Source organism: Hemiscyllium ocellatum, chromosome 8, assembly GCF_020745735.1.
Source record: "Hemiscyllium ocellatum isolate sHemOce1 chromosome 8, sHemOce1.pat.X.cur, whole genome shotgun sequence".
Taxonomy (NCBI): domain Eukaryota; kingdom Metazoa; phylum Chordata; class Chondrichthyes; order Orectolobiformes; family Hemiscylliidae; genus Hemiscyllium; species Hemiscyllium ocellatum.
The window spans coordinates 26692190-26710505 of record NC_083408.1 but is presented as its reverse complement, the minus strand read 5'-3'; the positions used below and the strand labels follow the sequence as shown (position 1 = coordinate 26710505).

At 40.5% G+C, this 18316-nt stretch overlaps 1 protein-coding gene across 1 annotated transcript; it reads right to left on the bottom strand.

Moving 5' to 3' along the window:
* Positions 1 to 6282: 6282 nt before the first annotated feature.
* LOC132818035 (EEF1A lysine methyltransferase 3-like) lies at positions 6283 to 16771 on the bottom strand. The gene is made up of 3 exons (XM_060828642.1): positions 16580 to 16771; positions 8205 to 8316; positions 6283 to 6728 (listed from the first exon to the last, which is right to left on the bottom strand). The coding sequence occupies exons 1-3, from the start codon at positions 16769 to 16771 to the stop codon at positions 6283 to 6285; spliced, it is 750 nt and encodes a 249-aa protein (XP_060684625.1).
* Between the last annotated feature and the right edge of the window lie 1545 nt (positions 16772 to 18316).

Sequence of the window (18316 nt, the reverse complement as noted above, 5' to 3'; positions counted from 1 at the left end):
GGGAGATAGCCAATCGCCACCGGTAGTGGACCAGCCAATCATAGCACCAGGATACTCCGCCCTTCCAGGTGCTTACCAATCACAACCCGGCATCCACTTACCCGGTTTTAACAACCAATCACTGCCGGGGGAGTCCGCGGAGACCCCGCCTATCCAGTCATTTACTTCCGGTCTATTCAGGCTGGGTTGAGACGTCCCCTAAATATCTGTCCAATCGTAATCGGAAGACGCCGCTTGTAACGCCCCCTCTGGTTAGAGAGCCTATCAGAGCTCACATCCAGAGCGGAGCAGGTCAAAAAGGCGGAGAGCCCACCTACTTGGGGGTGTGGCGCTGTTTGCTCGTGCTTGTGATTCCGTCCTGCTCGCTGCTCGGGGACGCGCTCCTTGCGGTGACATTGTGCCCAGTACGCGTGCCCGTTAACGGTTGTTGTGCTGTGTGAGGGAGGGAGATATGTCCTCAGGCTGTGTGAGTATATAGGGACTTAGTGCCGACACATTTATCTTTAGTGACGTGTATACCAGTGGAATGGGGGTAAATTACTACAATACTTCAATTTAAACCAGATCAACATCACGAAAGGAGACTTTGAGAGAGGTGTGAATGTTCCCATGTCGGCTCTTCCACTGAGTTATTACTGGAGGGGAATGGCTATCAGGATGGATCGAGGGCATTCCTACATCCTATCCTTTGAACATAGTTTATGCTGACCTTTCCTGGAGAAATTCACGAGATCCACCACCTTCTGTGGAGAATCATAGAAATGTACAGCACAGAAACAGACCCTTCGGTCCAGCGCCGTCCAGACTGACCAGTTACCCTAAACTACTCTAGTCCCATTTGCCAGCATTTGGCCCATGTCCCTCTAAACCCTTCCTGTTCCTAAGCCCATCCAGATGCCTTTTCAATGCTGTAATTATACCAGCCTCCATCACTTCCTCTAGCAGCTCATTTCCAGACATGCACTACCCTCTGGGTGAAGACGCTGCCCCTTAGGAACCATTTAAATCTTTTCCCTCTCACCTTGAACCTATGTCCTCTAGTTTTGGACTCCCCCACCCTAGGAAAAAAATCCTTAGCTATTCACTCTATCTATGCCCCTTGTGATTGTATAAACTTCTTTAAGGTCACCTCTTAGCCTCCGATGCTGCAGACAAAACAGCTCCAGCCCACAACTCAAAACCTCCAACCCTGGCAACATCGTTGTAAAGTGTGAATGGTCTGGGTCCAATATGACCCTTGCAGAGGACTCTCTGAATACACTCAAAAAACTTAACTGTTTCCTCATAGATAGTGCCAGGTTTGATGAGTATCACCAGCACTTTTCTCTTTTAGTTCAGATTTCCAGAATCCACTTTTATTCAGTGTCACAGAGGCTTACTTTGACAAAATTATACTGTGTATGGTCTTTAATTCTGACTATGCTCACTTCTTTCTGCAGTTAGTATTCATTGCCCCTCCAATGAGCTGTATAATTCTGCCATGTACTGAAGAGGATGTGCTGATGGAACAGCAGATGTACAGAGAAGGGTTCCTTGAAAATATTTGAGCTAAGTGGGATATTTCTCCTTGCAATGTTGGCCAATATTTATTCCTCAATCTATATCAATAAAATAAATTATCTGGGCATTTTCTACTTGTTAATTATGAGACCTGCGTGCCAGTTTGTTGTCGTGTTTTCTGCAAGACTGATTGCACTTTAAGAAGTTGTGTCACTACTTTATAAGTAGTTAAGGATGTTTTGAGGAGCTGTACAAATGCAAGTCTTCCAATCAACCTTACAACCACCAGTGAAACTGACAAATTTCCAAATGTGTTTGAAAATCTCAAAAAGACTTGGATTCTGTAATTTGTCATTAAAAGATTTACCACTAATTAATTTTTCATAAATTAAGGATGTTCTATGCATTTATCTTGTTATTAAACAGCACTTTTAGGTTTTTTTTAGTGTCATTCATCCCAGATTGAAATGATTTAAGTAAATATGATTTTTGATTAGTTTACTCTTTGAATCATCAAGGAATATTGCAGCACAGAAGTAATCCACTCAGCCCATGTGGGCTTCTTAAAAAAGACAGCCAGTTACCTTGCAGATTTTCCATTTCAGGTTTATTCTTTGCACGACTTCAAATTGATGCTAGAACGATGTCTATTAATTATCATTCTTTTATTACAGTGTAGTTTGTGTGTTTTGCACTTCTTATGCACTTTATGCTGCCCTTTGTATGATCGTGTATTTTGTGCTGTCCATGTGGCACCTAGGTTCTGGGGAAAGCTGTCTCGTTTTTAATTGTATTAGTTGTATATGGTAGAAATGGCAAATAACTTGTTCTCATTCTCGCTGTCACTCTCTCTCTGCTCCAATTTTCTTATGAAAATAACTAATAAACCTGCATCCATCATCCTTTCAGGCAATGCATTCCAGATAATAGCTAAAAGTGCCTCCTCATCTGTACTCTTGTTGTCTTGTTAGTTATCTTAAATCAGTCATTTCAGAGTACAGATTTTAGTAGGGTGGCACGGTGGCTCCGTGGTTAGCACTGCAGCCTCGCAGCACCAGGGTCCCAGGTTCAGTTCCAGCCTTGGATGACTGTCTGTGTGGAGTTTGCATATTTTACCTGTGTCTGCGTGGGTTTCCTCTGGGTACTTTGTTTTCCTCCCACAATGTGCGGGTCAGGTGAATTGGCCATGCTAAATTGCCCACTAACATTAGTGTTAGGAGGGAAATGGTTCTGGGTGGGTTACTGTTTTGAGGGGACTGGTTGAGCTGAAGGACCTGTTTCCACACTGTAAAGAATCTAATCTAATCAAAGTATTGTAAACAAAAAATTGTCAAAGCTTTTCTTCTTGTGCTCATCAGCACAATTATCAGGAAATTAATGCATGAGAGGAAAGTGCTGAATGGTTGATTTGGTTCCTGGAGACAGTGCCTTGAAGAATACACCAGCTAGTGAATTGACAGTTAACAGCCAGGCTTTGTTAAATTTTAAACCAGGCAAATTGACTCTGGTCGGGGCATTGCCCAAGAGGTGAACCAGAGAATGGCTGTTACCCATTTTGTTGAATTGAAATGGGCTCCAGTGCGCACACATGTTCTTTCTGTCTGAAAAGAATAGGGCCCTATGTATTAATATTATGTAACTTCAAATACTTGCAATTGTGTCACACTGAGAGCAAGTTTCAGAATCCTAAATTGTTTGTCAGTGTAATACTTCACACACTCAGGACTTTGCAGCAAATGTTGTCTAATTGCAGAATCACAGCTAATGTTAGACGTAGAGTCATAGAAGGTCCAACTCATCCACGCTGACCAGGTATCCAAATTAATCTAGTCCCATTTACCAGCATTTGTCCTATACCCCTCTAAACCCTTCCTATTCATAGAATCATTGAGATATACATCACAGAAACAGATCTTTTGGTCCAATGCAACCAGGTTTCCTCAATTAAACTAGTTTGATATGGCTGCATTTGCTCCATATCACTTTAAACTTTTCCTATCGACGTACCTGTCCAATGTCTTTTAATATTATAATTGTACCTGCCTCTGGCAGCTCATTCCATTTATAACTAGAGACAAAAACAAGCTGAAATAATTACTAAATTGCACAATAATTAAACCAACAAGGAGGAGCAAATTACTGCAGATGCTGGAATCGGTACTGAAAACAACAAATGCTGGAGATCACAGTGGGTCTGACAGAATCCGTGGAGAGAGAGCAAGCTAATGTTTCGAGGCTAGTTGACTCTTCATTGGAGCATATTAAACCAACAAGTTTGATTAAATCTTTTACAATCAGTTTTATAATATAAGCATCAAATCACACTGACCTTTGCCCTATTACTGAAATAACATTAAGAAATATATACTCAGGGAATGAAATTACATATAATAAAATTAAATTATTACAGATATACTTTTTCAATTCTTTATCTGAAGGTGCTGGCTTTGATTATTGGTCAGGTTTCATACTATCCACCACTCAGTACCTTGCCCAAGTGGTCATTCTTGGGAACAGATTTTACACAACCATCTCCAATATAGAAATGATAACTAAAAAAAATCCTTTGTGGTTGTACCCATCCAGATGCCTTTTAAAGTAGCCTCTATCATTTCCTCTGGCAGCTCATTCCATACATGCAGATATGGTGTTATAAGGTCCCCAAGCACTGGGTAGTTAGGCATGATTAGTGCCTTGCCTGTTGTGAATAACCGAAGGGATATGTTATTGCATACAATCCGCCAGTTTTGTACAAATTCCACATCAAATCAGTGCTGAATTCATATATCACATTATTTGTTTGATTGATGGGCAGAACATCTTTTTGACTTGACAGTAGCGTTCCTTTAGTGGCAGAGTAGAGGTACTACTTTATAGCAGAGTGATACCCTATCCTTCTGGGGTAGACTGGGCACTGTTCAGGACCAACAGTCACCATGTTTAAGTTCTGTTCATGAGTTTGCCAAATACACTGCACGTAATAATCTGATCAGGATAGCCATTATCGCACAGGATGGCGTTGATGCACCCTATTTTAGCATCAAGTTTGCACAGTGAAAAAAAAACTCAGGCCCTATTTACAAGGTTTCCAAGATGACTAATCTTATTTCATGTGGAACAGTAAGAATCCCAATGTGTATACTGATCAGTGAAGGTAGGTTTGTAGTAGACAGTCGTACAGAGCTCTCCTGGCCGATTTCTCAACTAGCTAATTGAAGATAGGGAGCTTATTTGACTGTTGTATTTCAGATGTGAATTTGTGTGTCCAATGGTGGCCCTTAAAATATATAAAGAAATTCTGTCATGCAGCTGCAGACTCAAATATAGCAAAATTATCATCTACATCTCAGAAATATGCAAGGAATAAGATGTTAGGTGTCATTCCATTGAAGACATGACTCTCATAGAATCCAACAAAAATACTGTTGAGTGATGGGTCAAGCGGTGATCCCATCTCTTTGGGCATGCATAGTGTATTTTTAAAAACTCAATTGCACGAGTTTGTAAGTTCCATGAATACTGGCTTTCAGAATGGTGAACTTTAGACAAAGCTGACTGTTAACTGGCAATCATTATTCATTGGTGTATTCTCCATGGAAACGCCTCTACTAATGACAGCCCACTAGCCAACATGTCAGCAGTCTACACTGTTGGAGTATATGTGTTGGTATCCCCCTAGAATTGGTATTTTTGGGACTTGTCCTGTTGAGTGCAAGATGAAAAACTTTGACAAAAAGTGCCTTTTTTCAGCAATAATTTAAATCTGTGACCTCTGGTTAATTAAACTTGGGTGTTTACGCTTAGTTTTCCAAATCGTTTTGTGTAGCACGTTGCAAAAATTGTGAGCCAGTAATATTGCAGCGTGTAAAACTGGGCATCAGTGAAGAGGGAAGCCACTTTCCCACAGAATCAGACTGGAGTTTTGGGAAAGTAGCTGCTCAAACTCTGAGAAGAAAGGTGGATTACAGTAAGTCATTTCAATGACAAGTCAAAGACAGATGGGAAATAAGGGCGGGGATATTAAGGAGTGGGAAAAATTGAAATACTAGTAAATATATATTGGACATTTTCAAAATTTTCAATGATGAAATTGCAATAATTTGTCATTGTTAATTTCAGTGCAAGAGTTTGGCTGCAAGCAGTCAAAATTATCGTGTTATGGTGACATTTGGACTGGAATTCGCTTCATGTGACACACATGTGTCGTACCTAAAATGAAATTCAGCAGCTTCGTGAGAATTAATGCATTTGCATTGCCAGTTGATCAGTGCGTTGAGGTTTCTTAAAGATAAAGGCAGTGACACAACTCTAACAGCAACTTTTGGATAGCTCTATTCAATTGCACATATACTCTTTGCCTAAACTGTCTCTGAAATAAACTATAGGGAATGCCATTCACCTCACCGTTACTTTCATTGCCAATTTTGCACCAATGTGGAGGAGTCCAAAGTAGGTGTTAAAATCATAAGTTATGACTAATCAATCCAATAAGAAGTTCAGGAGAAATCTCTTTCAATATGGATAGGTTGAAGTGTGAAATTTGATACAACATAGAGTGGTTGAGGCACCTGCATCTAGGAGGAATCTAACTATGAGAGAAAGAAAACAGGATATTCTGATTGGGTGAAGTAATGAGGGTGGAAGTAGCACGGACCATTTGGGTTGTCTGGCCAACATTTGTCTGTAAAACTCTGCATAATTTTGAAGACCATCCGTCACATTCTTCTTCCTGTACTGGATTTATAATTCTTCAAACATGTTAGTGAGTTGTGAGACTGTGCATTAATTGGACAGTAATTTTTTCCTTCTCTCTTTCTCCATTGACAGCTCCTCTCCTGTTTTGGGGACCTTCAGTGTTAATTTGTACAGATTGATGTCCGCACTCTGGTTTCTGTAAATAATGCGGGAGTTGAAATATTGCGGGATAATCTCCTCATGGAATTTGTGAGTTTCACAACAGCCCCTTAACTCTGTAGCAATGTAGATGGTTGTTCGCTGGTTGCTAAGGTGTTGCAATGTCTGCAGCAGCAGGGGGAAATCTGATGGATAATACACAATGTCTGAACCCAGGATTATGTCATATTCACTGGGAAAGTGCATTTGGTCAAAGCCCCAGGAAAGAGCTCTGATTTTTGGAAGGTGTCTGCAGGAATCGGGGACATTGACTGAAACGTTGTACTCAATTTGCTTTAAAGCTTGGATCTGATCCGTCAAGGTTACCTCCCCACCTAAAGAAGAAGCAACAGAATTAATTAATCTTTATGTCCCATCATGGAGACCCGTACCCCAGTTAACAGTCACAGGGAAGCGGTATGAAACAGAATAAGACAAGGAAAATATTATCTCTAGGCTTTCACAACCTTCGGATGTCCCAAATCCTTTCCAAGAAATTAAGGACTTTGGAGCATCCTGCTGAAGTGTAGGGTGTGGAAGAGCCAATTTGCGAATAGAAATTTCCACAGCCTGGAATGAAAGCTGTGTTGAAATATCTGATTCATTGGTGTTGGTCAAGGGACAAATGTCAGAGAGGAGTTGCCTACTGTTTTCCAATTGAGATTAGATTAGATTAGATTCCCTACAGTGTGGAAACAGGCCCTTCGGCCCAACCAGTCCACACCGACCCTCCGAAGAGTAACCCACCCAGACCCATTTCCTTCTGACCAATGCACCTAACACTACGGGCAATTTAGCATGGCCAATTCACCTGACCTGTACATCTTTGGACTATGGGAGGAAACCGGAGCACCCAGAGGAAACCCACGCAGACACGGGGAGAATGTGCAAACTCCACACAGACAGTCGCCTGAGGCTGGAATCAAACCTGGGATCCTAGTGCTGTGAGGTAGCAGTGCTAGCCACTGAGCCACCATGTCGTCCACCTGAGCCTATTTTAACCAGGAAGAGTAAATTGAGCCTTTGGTTTACTGTGTCAGGTAGCACTTCCTCATTCCTGCATAAAAATGTTATGGGTTTTGTGCTCACAGGTCTAGAGGGGACTTGAACCCATAACCTTCTGACCCAAAAGCACCTCAAGGCTGACAGAAAGCAGAGAGAGAATGAGTGAGTGAGTGTGTTATAGGACAAGAGCCTGTGGCAGGCAGAAATTGTCAGACCGTGTGTGAGATTAATTCAGAATCCCATTCACAGAATTCACGCACAGATCTCAGCCAGCACTTGCTCTGTATAACCTTAGATTACAGTGAAAGTCTAAGTGGGACTGCCTTGTGTAAATTGCCTGTCGTGTTTCTATCATGGAACATAACTTCAAAAGCACCTGTTGGTATATTGGGAGTGTAGGGTCAGGGTGGTTGGTGGGAATTGGTCATGTGACAAATTTTCCAGATTACCTTAAATCAGAGTTGGCCACTCGAGTCCCCACCCATCCCATGTAAGCAACTGATCAGGGGATGGAGAGTTGAGATCAGGGTTTCGCTCCACTAAGGGGTTTGATTCTGACCGCAAGAAATGCTGATCTTTAGTTGATGCATTCTCCCAACAGGAGCCTGATTGTCTAGACGAATGCTCCCCTTTTAATTGTCCAAAACATAAAGCATAGCGGAGGGGGGGGGTCTTTGAACATATTAATCTGTGGTGGCAAACGCGAAAATGCATTTTCTGGTAATTCATGGGACTTGTCCGGTTACTATACCTTTTCCACATCAGTAAGGCAATTATATTGGGTTGACAATGGCCCTTTAACTCACCCAGCAAAGCTGCCAGAATTCCCACGATCCCAGTGCCAGATCCTAACTCAAGCACCTTCATCCCAGAGAAATTGATCCTCTCCTGCTGGAAGAACTGGCAGAGAGTGAGGCCCTGAGGAAAGCAAAGGTCAACATCCATTGAAGTCAGAATTAGTTTGGGCACATCGTTGTAACAAAACATCAGGTAGCAATGTAGTAGTGGGCAGTGAGTGGCATGGACCCCATAACCTAGTGCAGAGCAGGATGGATTTCCAACCATTCTCAAAAATCACGCTATGGAGATGCAGTTAACACTTCATCTAGTTACAATAGAACCTTGACTAGATGGGCCATTGAGCCGAGGAAAAGCAGATGAAATTTAATTTAGATAAATGTGAGGTGTTGCTTTTGGTAAGACAAATCAGGGCTGGACTTGTACACTTAATGGCAGGGTCCTAGGGAGTGTTACTGAACAAAGAGACCTTGGGGTGCAGGTTCATACCTCCTTGAAGGTGGAGTCAAAGGTAGACAGGGTAGTGAAGAAGACCTTAAGTACATTTCTTTAAATGATCAGGATTTGGAGATGCTGGTGTTGAACTGGGGTGTACAAAGTTAAAAATCACACAACACCAGGTTCTAGTCCAACAAGTTTAATCGGAAGCACACCAGCTTTCGGAGCGACGCTCCTTCATCAGGTGATTGCACTGATAGTCCACTATCACCTGAAAAACATTGAGTATAGGAGTTGGGATGTCATGCTGTGGCTGGACATGACATTAGCTAAGCCACTTTTGGAATACTGTATTCAATTCTGGTCTCCTTGCTAATAGGAAAGATGTTAAACTTGGAAAGGTGCAAAAAAGATTTACAAAGATGTTGGCAGGGTTGAGGGTTTGAGCTATCAGGAGAAGCTCAACAGACTAGGCGTATTTTCCCTGGAGTGTTGGAGGCTGAGGGGTGAATTTATAGGTGATTATAAAATTGTGAGGGGCTTGGTTAGGGTGAATAGTCAAGATCTTTTTCCCAGGGTAGGAGTGTCCAAACCTAGAGGGCATAAGGTCATGGTGAGAGGGAAAGATTTAAAAGGGACCTGAGGTGCAATATTTTCACACAAAGGGTGGTACATGTACGGAATGAGCTGCCAGAGGAAGTGGTGGAACCTGGTACAATTACAATATTTAAAAGGTATCTGAATGGGTACATGAATAGGAGAAAGTGAGGATTGCAGATGCTGGAGACCAGAGTTCAAAAATGTAGTGCTGGAAAAACACAGTAGGCCAGGCAGCATCCGAGGAGCAGGAGAATTGATGTTTCGGGCATGAGCCCTTCTTCAGGAATGGATACATGAATAGGAAGGGTATGCAGGGATTTGGGACAACTGTTGGCAAATGGGACTAGATTAACTTAGTATATATAGTCGGCATGGACAAGTTGGAATGAAGGGTCTGTTTCTGTGCTATACATCTCTATGGCTCTATGAATTTACTGTCATGCAGGTGCAGCGATAGAACAGGAGTTTTAACATACAGAGAATAAGGAAACAATTCAAACCATACACCTCTACCAGCTGTTTGAAAGAGCGATCCAATTATCTACTCTCCCTGCATTTTTCCACTCTTGAGCTATGACTTAGTATGTTTTGGATGTAAGGCATTGCAAAATGGATAAGCTTGTGAATGAAAAAGGAATAAAAGGTTATGCTGATAGGATTTGGGGAAGAGAGCTGTGAATCAGGCCCTTTGGCCCAACTCATTGCTGACCAGGTTTCCTAAACTGACCTTTCCCATATACCAGCATTTGGCTCTTATCCCTCTAAACTTTCCTTATCCACGTACCGCCCAAATGTCTTTTAAATGTTGCAATTTTACATAACTATACTGCTTCCTCTGGCAACTCTTTCCATACAAGCACAGTCTTGTTAATATCCTTGTCAATCTTTTTTGCACTCTTTCCAGTTTAATGGTGCTCACATGGAGCATAAACACCAGCATTAAACTTTTGAGGCAGAATGCCTGTTTTCTTGTGATGTAATGACGAAGCAGCCTATTATGGTATGATTTATCCTTTTGTTCTGTCTTCTGGATGAATGTACCCTTCCCAACGCTTTAGATTTTTGAGGCCTTATGTTAGAAGATTCCTGGCAAACTCTGACTATAGTGTACCCTATCTCTTTAATGACCTCTTTCCGTATTCGGGAAAACATAACACTCGGGTTTCCATGCTGGACTTCCTTGAGGGAATCTAGGACCGGGGAGCACAATTTCAGAATAATAACTAAGAATTTATTCCATTCTCTTTGTAAAGTTGCTATTGTTAGGGCTTCCACAACTCTTTTATGTTATGCATTCGAGACTTCTATATACATCTAAACACTGTTAAAATGAGTTTGGTAATTTATGGAGAGCTTAGAGAGGAGCAATAAGAATGATTCAGTCAGCTTGAGTCAGAGGCTAGATTTAAGATGGAAATGAGAGGTTTCTTCTTTTAGTGGGTTTTAGAGTCTCAGACCTTGACTGTAGTAGAGGCCAGGTTATTGTATACATTCAAAGTTGAGTTCGATAGATCTTTGACCAACAAGATGTGGGCGGCACGGTGGCACAGTGGTTAGCACTGCTGCCTCACAGCGCCTGTAGACCCGGGTTCAATTCCCGACTCAGGCGACTGACTGTGTGGAGTTTGCACGTTCTCCCGTGTCTGCGTGGGTTTCCTCCGGGTGCTCCGGTTTCCTCCCACAGTCACAAAGATGTGCAGGTCAGGTGAATTGGCCAAGCTAAATTGCCCATAGTGTTAGGTTAGGGGTATGGGTGGGTTGCGCTTCGGCGGGTCAGTGTGGACTTGTTGGGCCGAAGGGCCTGTTTCCACACTGTAAGTCTAATCTAAAAAAAAAGAGCAGGACAATTCGAGAAGGGTGGATTGTTAGTGCTGTTGGGAAGAGTTCAAACTACTTTGGCAGGGAAATTGGAAGCAAGATGTAGTTTAATGAAGTGGTATTAACGCTGGACTGTTAATCCAGAGACCCAAGTAATGTTCTGGGCAGCTGGGTTCGAATCCCGCTGTGGCAGATGGTGGAATTTGAATTGAATAAGTATCTGGAATTAAGACTCTAATGATGACTATGAATCCATTGTTGATTGTCAGGAAAAACCCATCTAGTTCATTAATGCCCTTTAGGGAAGGAAATTGCCATCCTTCTGGCCTACATGTGAATCCAGACCCACAGCAATGTGGCTTACTCTTAACAATTAGGGATGGTCAATAAATCTTGGCGTGGGCAGCGATGCCCTCACCCTTGATTGAATTTGAAAAAAGGAGTTGCGAGAATGATTAGGAGAGATAACATGGAGATGCCAGTGTTAGACTTGGGTGGACCAAGTTGAAAATCACACAACACCAGGTCAGGGTCCAACAGTTTATTTGAACCTACAAGCTTTCAGAGCACTGCTCCTTTGTCAGGTAGGAGAGACACATAGCACACACAATATTGTGGGCTGAAGGGCCTATTCTGTGCTGTACTGTTCTATGTTCTATGTTCTATTAAGTGGGGTCAGATTCAGGGGAATATAATAACTGTGCACATATGTAAATACACATATGTAATAAATAAAGTTGATGAGCTTTCGTGTAGATATCCATATGAGAAAGAAAACGGATGGGGCGGGAATGGCTTTCATTAGTTAAGGATTATATTCCAGTGCTAGAGAGAGGTTGTCCTAGGGAAGTCCAATAACAGGATCCGATTGGTTCAAGTTAAATGGTAGAGATACAATTACACTATGTATTGCAAAGGGCATAAACTAGTACGAAAAATGTAGAGGAGGAAACTTGCAAGGAAATTATAGAGAATGCACACATTTATGATTAACTTAAATTAGCCTAATATATAACTTGGAGGTGCCTGTTTTGGACTGGGGTGCTTCCAAATAAACCTGTTGGACTATAACTTGGTGATGTGTGATTTTTAATTTTATCCTAATATAGAATGGGATGGTAAAAGTGTAAAGAATTGAGAGGAGGACTAGTCTATAAAATACAAACAATATGGAACTACAATGTATCAGGTTTTATAAACAGTTATACTTTAATTGCCTCTTGAATTTCAAGCTAAAATGGAGTTTGACTACTAGAGGACAGTTAATCAGTGTTGCTACTAGGACAGGGTGAAGTGTAATTATGGATGGGGAGTTTTGGCCATTTTAAAAGTTAAATGAGGAGGGATATTTTCTGTGATCTAAACTACATGTTATCTGCGAAAATAGTCAATGTTGTGTTTAGTTCATATATTACATTAAAATCTTGAAACTTGAAATCACACGTAATCCTTTAAGCCAGTCACTGGAAGTTCAAATCCCTTTGTAAACATCATCAGTCTCTATGGGGATTATAACAAGCTAGAGTATGAGAAGAAACTGGCAGCTAAGTGAAAAGTCTTCTACAGGCATATAAATAGCAAAAAAAGTAGCAAGATGAGAAGTGGGCTTTATTAGGACAAAAAAAGATGGATCTACACAAAGAAGCAGAGGGCATGGCTGAGGTTCTAAATGAATAAACCCGAAGAACTACAACTTTCCAGCAGATTTCAGAAACAAAAACAGAAATTGTAGGAAAAATGCTCATCCTATTTTTTTGCTTGGGAACCCTGCTGTCTTTAGGACTTAATGTCAAGTTCAATAATTTTAGGGTCAGAGCACCTTCTCCCTTATCCTTAGCGCAACCAGTGTACAACAGGCCTTGTCATCACATGGGCTGTTATCACAAACAAACTCATTTTCAGGTACTAAAGGTCTCCATTAGTAGCTTGCGATTCTTCTAGGCTGACTATTACCCATTCCTTTGTCTGCTAAACTATTGTTCTCTCCCTCTCTTTCTACCACTACCTATAGTTTACTTCTCTTCCCTAACCTCCCACCCTCACCCCAGCTTCAGCATACATTAACAACCTTTTCCCAGCTACAATCAGCTGTAAAGAAGGATCACTGAACCTGAAACGTTAACTCTGCTTTCTCTCCACAAATGCTGCCAGACCTGCTGAGTTTTTCCAGCAATTTCTGACTTTGTTTCTAAATAAATGCATCTGTCCTTCCCAAGCAGAAAGATGTTTCCAAGTTATCATGAAAGGGAAAGGTAGAAACTGGATAGAGTAATAAACAAGTTATTAGAAAGATTGACTGTAGTAACATTGATAAATCACAGGGCTGAATGGGATGTATCAAAGATACCGAAGTAAGTAGGCATGGTTATAACCTTTCAATGTTGCTTAAATATGGGTGGTGCTAAGCTTACAAATATTACACCCTTGTTCAGAAAAGATTGTAAAGTTAAATCCTGCAACTACAGCCCAGTCAGTTTAACTTTGGTGATTGGAGAAGGCAGTTAGAAGCAATAGTTCGGACACAATTAACAATCACTTGGACAAATGAGTTTAATTAAACCAGCCTGGATTTGTTCAAAGCATGTTTAACTAATGAGACTGAAAGTTTTGATGAAGTTACAGAGAGGATCAATGGGGGTAATGCAGGTGATGTGAAAGAGTAGTGGGAATCTGTTGTGTTTTAGGTTAGAAGGAGATAAATACGGGGCTCCACAGGGTCTGGCACTAGGACCACTATTTTTCTTAGTACATATCAATGAAATACACTTTGGTCTACAGGAACACTTTTCAAGATCTGTAGGTAAGTGAAAACTAGACGTATTGTGAACAGTGAGGAGGATAGTGACAGTCTTCAAAAGGATTGGTGGAATGGGTAAACACTTTGCTGAGGAAATTTAACCCAAAGAAGTTTGAAGTGATACATTTTTCTCATAAGAATTACAGACAATGGGAAATAAAGGGTACAATTCTAAAACATAATACAGCAAAAGAGATAGCTGATTGTTGATGGTGACAAGCACATTGAGCCAATGGTCATAGAGGCTTAGGCAGTGCTTCCCAAACCTTTTCCCATTGTGACCTGAATACTAGGCTTGAAAGGGACCCATTCAATGAGAACTGAGGGTTATGCCTGTGAGAATGGGTGGCTGTTTGTTAGGGCAGGAGTATAGCTCCGCAAGGGCTATTGCTACCTTGGAGATTGCAACCTCCAAATTACTGCATGCAACTCCACTTGGGGTCCCAAACACCACTTTAGGAAGACCCAACATATGTGATTTTGGGACTTGTAACTAGGGTGAAAACCAAGAGATTATGATAACCTTTATTAAACACATCTTCAGCTTCAACTGAATTATTAAATCCAATTCTAAACACCACACCTTAAGAAGAAACTAAACCCTTTAGAGAGGATATGAAAAGATTTATAGGAATGGTTCTACAGATGAAGGCTTAGATTTAATGGGGATATATTACAGAAGCTGGGGTTGATCTTCTTAAAAATTAGAATATTGGGAAAAGATATAAGAGTGATCAAAACCATAAGGAATCAATATAGAGTAGGTCTAGAGAAAGTGTGCCCATTGGAGGAGGATTCAGGAATCAGAAGGTATTGACAAAACTGTCAGAGTTTTATGAGCCCTCTGGTAGTTGGAAACATGACAGGCAGGAATGGAGTGTCATGCATGATGCCTTCCTACTGCCATTTTGCCAACAGTTGGCAGATTAGTTGCCAAATGTCCAATTGAGTCACTTAAGTAATCATTTCAGGGCCACTTCCTGCCTCTGCAGGCATCCTGCTCACATCACAGACAAATACATGGGATTCTAGAGAAATTCAACACATATGTGGATAGACAAACGGAGTTAACATTTTGAGTCCAGTGTGACTTCTTCAGAAGTGAAAGACATTAGAAAATGCATGTTTAATACTTCTGACAGAAATAGAGGTGGGGCAAAGGGAACAGAAGGCGTAGAGGCCCAATGCAACAGACAAAATATTGTTAATGTTGGTTTAAAAAAAAAGATATAAAATGGGTGTACATTAAGATACGAGCAGGAAAGAAAGGGCCTTTTCTACTGAGGGAAATTTGTAGATCTACCATTTAATGTTTTACTTGTTGTAAAGCCTATAATCCTCTTTTATTTCTAATTTTTTGATTGTGGACTGAAATCAAAATTTAAAAGACGAGGATTATTGTAGATTTACTGCACTTTCTAAAAGCAAGTTACCAGACACTCATTGTGAGTGTTGTTTACACAGCTGCTTGTTCAAGCGAAGGTAGAAAGTTTGGTTCCAGATGAACTGGAGCCAGAGGCTGTGTACAAATGGAGATTTTTCTGACAACAGGATTGGTCAGTGAAATAGTGACTAGTTATCAATAACAAAGACTCCCTGCCCGTACCAACTATGAGATTGACTCCTAAATAGCTGAATAGGTTGGGGATGTAAATGTTCAGGGGCTATCTGGAAGAGAAGGAACCATGTTTTTGCTCTGCAGTAAAAAGTATCTCATGCCTGAAGACAGCCAGTTTGTTTCCCCTAATCAGTTGCTGCAAGCTGTGATTTTTTAAAATTAATAAATCTTTTATAAGTGTGTACCAGTCACCCTCAGCATTCTGAAAACAAGTGAAAGTACCTACAGAAGGAAGATTGAGAATCAGCATTCTGAACAGTAAAAGGATCATCTCAGAAAAAAACCCTGTGTACTAGGGCCAGTGAACTGCCTTCCCAGTCTTCCCCTTCACCCATAATTGTGTGTGTGTGTGTGTGTGTGTGTGTGTGTGTGTGTGTGTGTGAGAGAGAAAAGTTTATGGTTATTTAACCAGTAAGTTATATGTTAATAGTTTACAATTGTTTACCTATGGTTAGAAAGCATTATTTTGTATCAAATTGTAACTTTTATTAAGGATAGGAACCTAGTTTATGGTTTCTGCCAATCTGGGACAAAAAGACAAGTAAGTTGGGAAATTCTGCAGACTTTTAAACACCAAGAATAGTAAGACTTGATTTCAGTACTTTTGAAAGTCTGTACTGCTGAAATTTTTATTAATTTATTTTTGAGTTTTTAACCTAAAAATTTGTACTCAATCTATACATAGGTACCTTTGTGTCTAAGGTGACTTATAAACTTTTCACTGTACCCATGTGAGTATATGTGTCAATAAAGCTAATTGAATTCAATGTCCAATGAACTACCAGCTCCTTTTGCTTTGGACTATCATTCCTCTTGTTATTTAATCTCTCCTGCTTTCCTTCCCTTATAGACTTCCCTTTTGGTTCCTCCTTGTCTCATTTCCCACTTGCTTGCATTTGTTTAAACCTGTTATATCTCCAACATGTCCTAATTCTGATCAGTCATTGCTGACCTGAAATATTAAGTCTCTCTTTCTCCAAGGGTACCGCCCGACCTGTTGAGTATTTGCAATATCTTCTATGAAGACGCTGCAGTTTTTCTCAGGTAATGTAAGATGTAAATATTGACTAGTTTCCCCAAGCTAGGTTAATACAAAAGTTCTTTAAACTTACACTGTTCCAGACGAAAGCTGAGACACCCATTCTTTCATTCAAGTACCGAGTGATCTCCAAGTCATAGCCACAAAACTGGTAGTGGTTCACCAGAATACTGGGTAAATTACCATCAGGATCTTCCTTCGAGAGAACATTGCTGGATTTATCCATGTGCTTGGCTGTCTTCCTGCTCCCAGACCTTCCTTCCATGTCTCTGATTTCTCAGAGCTACTTTTCAACTCCAAATTGCTCCTGATGCAACAATCAGATTTGGACAGCTCTCGTGAACTGTTCTTCTGTCACCTTTTGCACAAAGAGTAAAAGCATTCAAATCTGGGAAAGTGATTAAATTATTGATTTATTTTGTCAAATTTGTACAAAATGTGGATCGAGTCTGTCAGTGTAACAGGTTGGAGCCTCTGTCTTTGTACTTATATGCATTCATAGAAAATGTTTTGCAGGGATAAATAGAGTTGAGGGATGAGGAAACAGAAGCTATAGATATAAGATTCAATGCATATAGGTCTGACTTCATTTAGGTCTGAGACTGGAAAAAGCCTCTTTACACATTTATAAGCTTGGAATTCGGTGATAACAATTAAGGAAGAAACCAGATCAACATATGGAGAAGTGAAAAGAAAGGTATGGGGAATTGTGATTGAAAAGAGTTTCAGAAAGCATTTGATTATGGGCTCCTATAAGGTCAGCAATTTCATGGGAATACCATCAGTCCCATACCGCAACATCCTGTCTTGGATTGAAAACATTCCTTCATTGTTCCCTTGCACATACATTGACTCCCAGTCAAGCATATTAAAATTCTAATCCTTGTTTTTAAATCTCTCCCTGCCTATCTCTGACATTTCTGCTCTCCTCCAATCCTCGATTTTTATACACGTGATGTTCATCACTCTATCACTGGTGGCTACACGGATCCTATATTCTGGAATTCCCTCTTTAAACCCCTCTGTCTCTCAACCTCACTCTCTTCAAGGTGCTTCTTAAAATCTTCTCTCTGACCATGCTTTTCTCACCTCTTATAACATTTTGTCTTGAATCCGTGTCAAGTTTTGTCTGGTAATATCTCTGTGCAAAAAGGCCTTGGGACACTTTACTGTGTTAAAGGTGCTATATAAATGCAAGTTCCTACCGAACACACTGTAGGAGAATCTTGGGCTTTAATAAGGCATTTCAAGAAGATTCACAATGATTTGCTTCAGTACAACTTGGTAAGGGCGATAAATAGCAGCTTGACTAGCAAAGCCCACAACTGGACAAACAGATAAACCCTTCAAAATTTCCTTGGTACAGTTATAAAATCATTAGGAAAGGATCAAGATTGGAGTAGCTAAAATAGAGGCTGCAGATTTTTGTTTTTTTTTTTGGAATAAAGCTGGAAAGGCTATGTGACCAGACAGATTTCAGCAAGATGATAAACAATTTTCCTGAGGTTAATTCAACTTCTCAGTGAGACAATAACAAGTAGTTTAAGAGAAAGATCAAAGAATTAGCTGAGACCTTAGAAGGATGGTTATACTACAATGTGTTAGAATGTATCAGTCTGCCACAAACTACTGTTAAAGGAATTCTTTTAACAAAGAGGTTAGTTTCTTGAGTAGAAGAATACTTAACAGTTATAGGTAACTTTCAAAATGCAAATACAAAGATATTCATGTTGGAAAACTCACTGAAAAGTCCCACAATGATTGTCAACTCCTTTCAGTATAATGCACAAACATGATCTCACCAATGTTA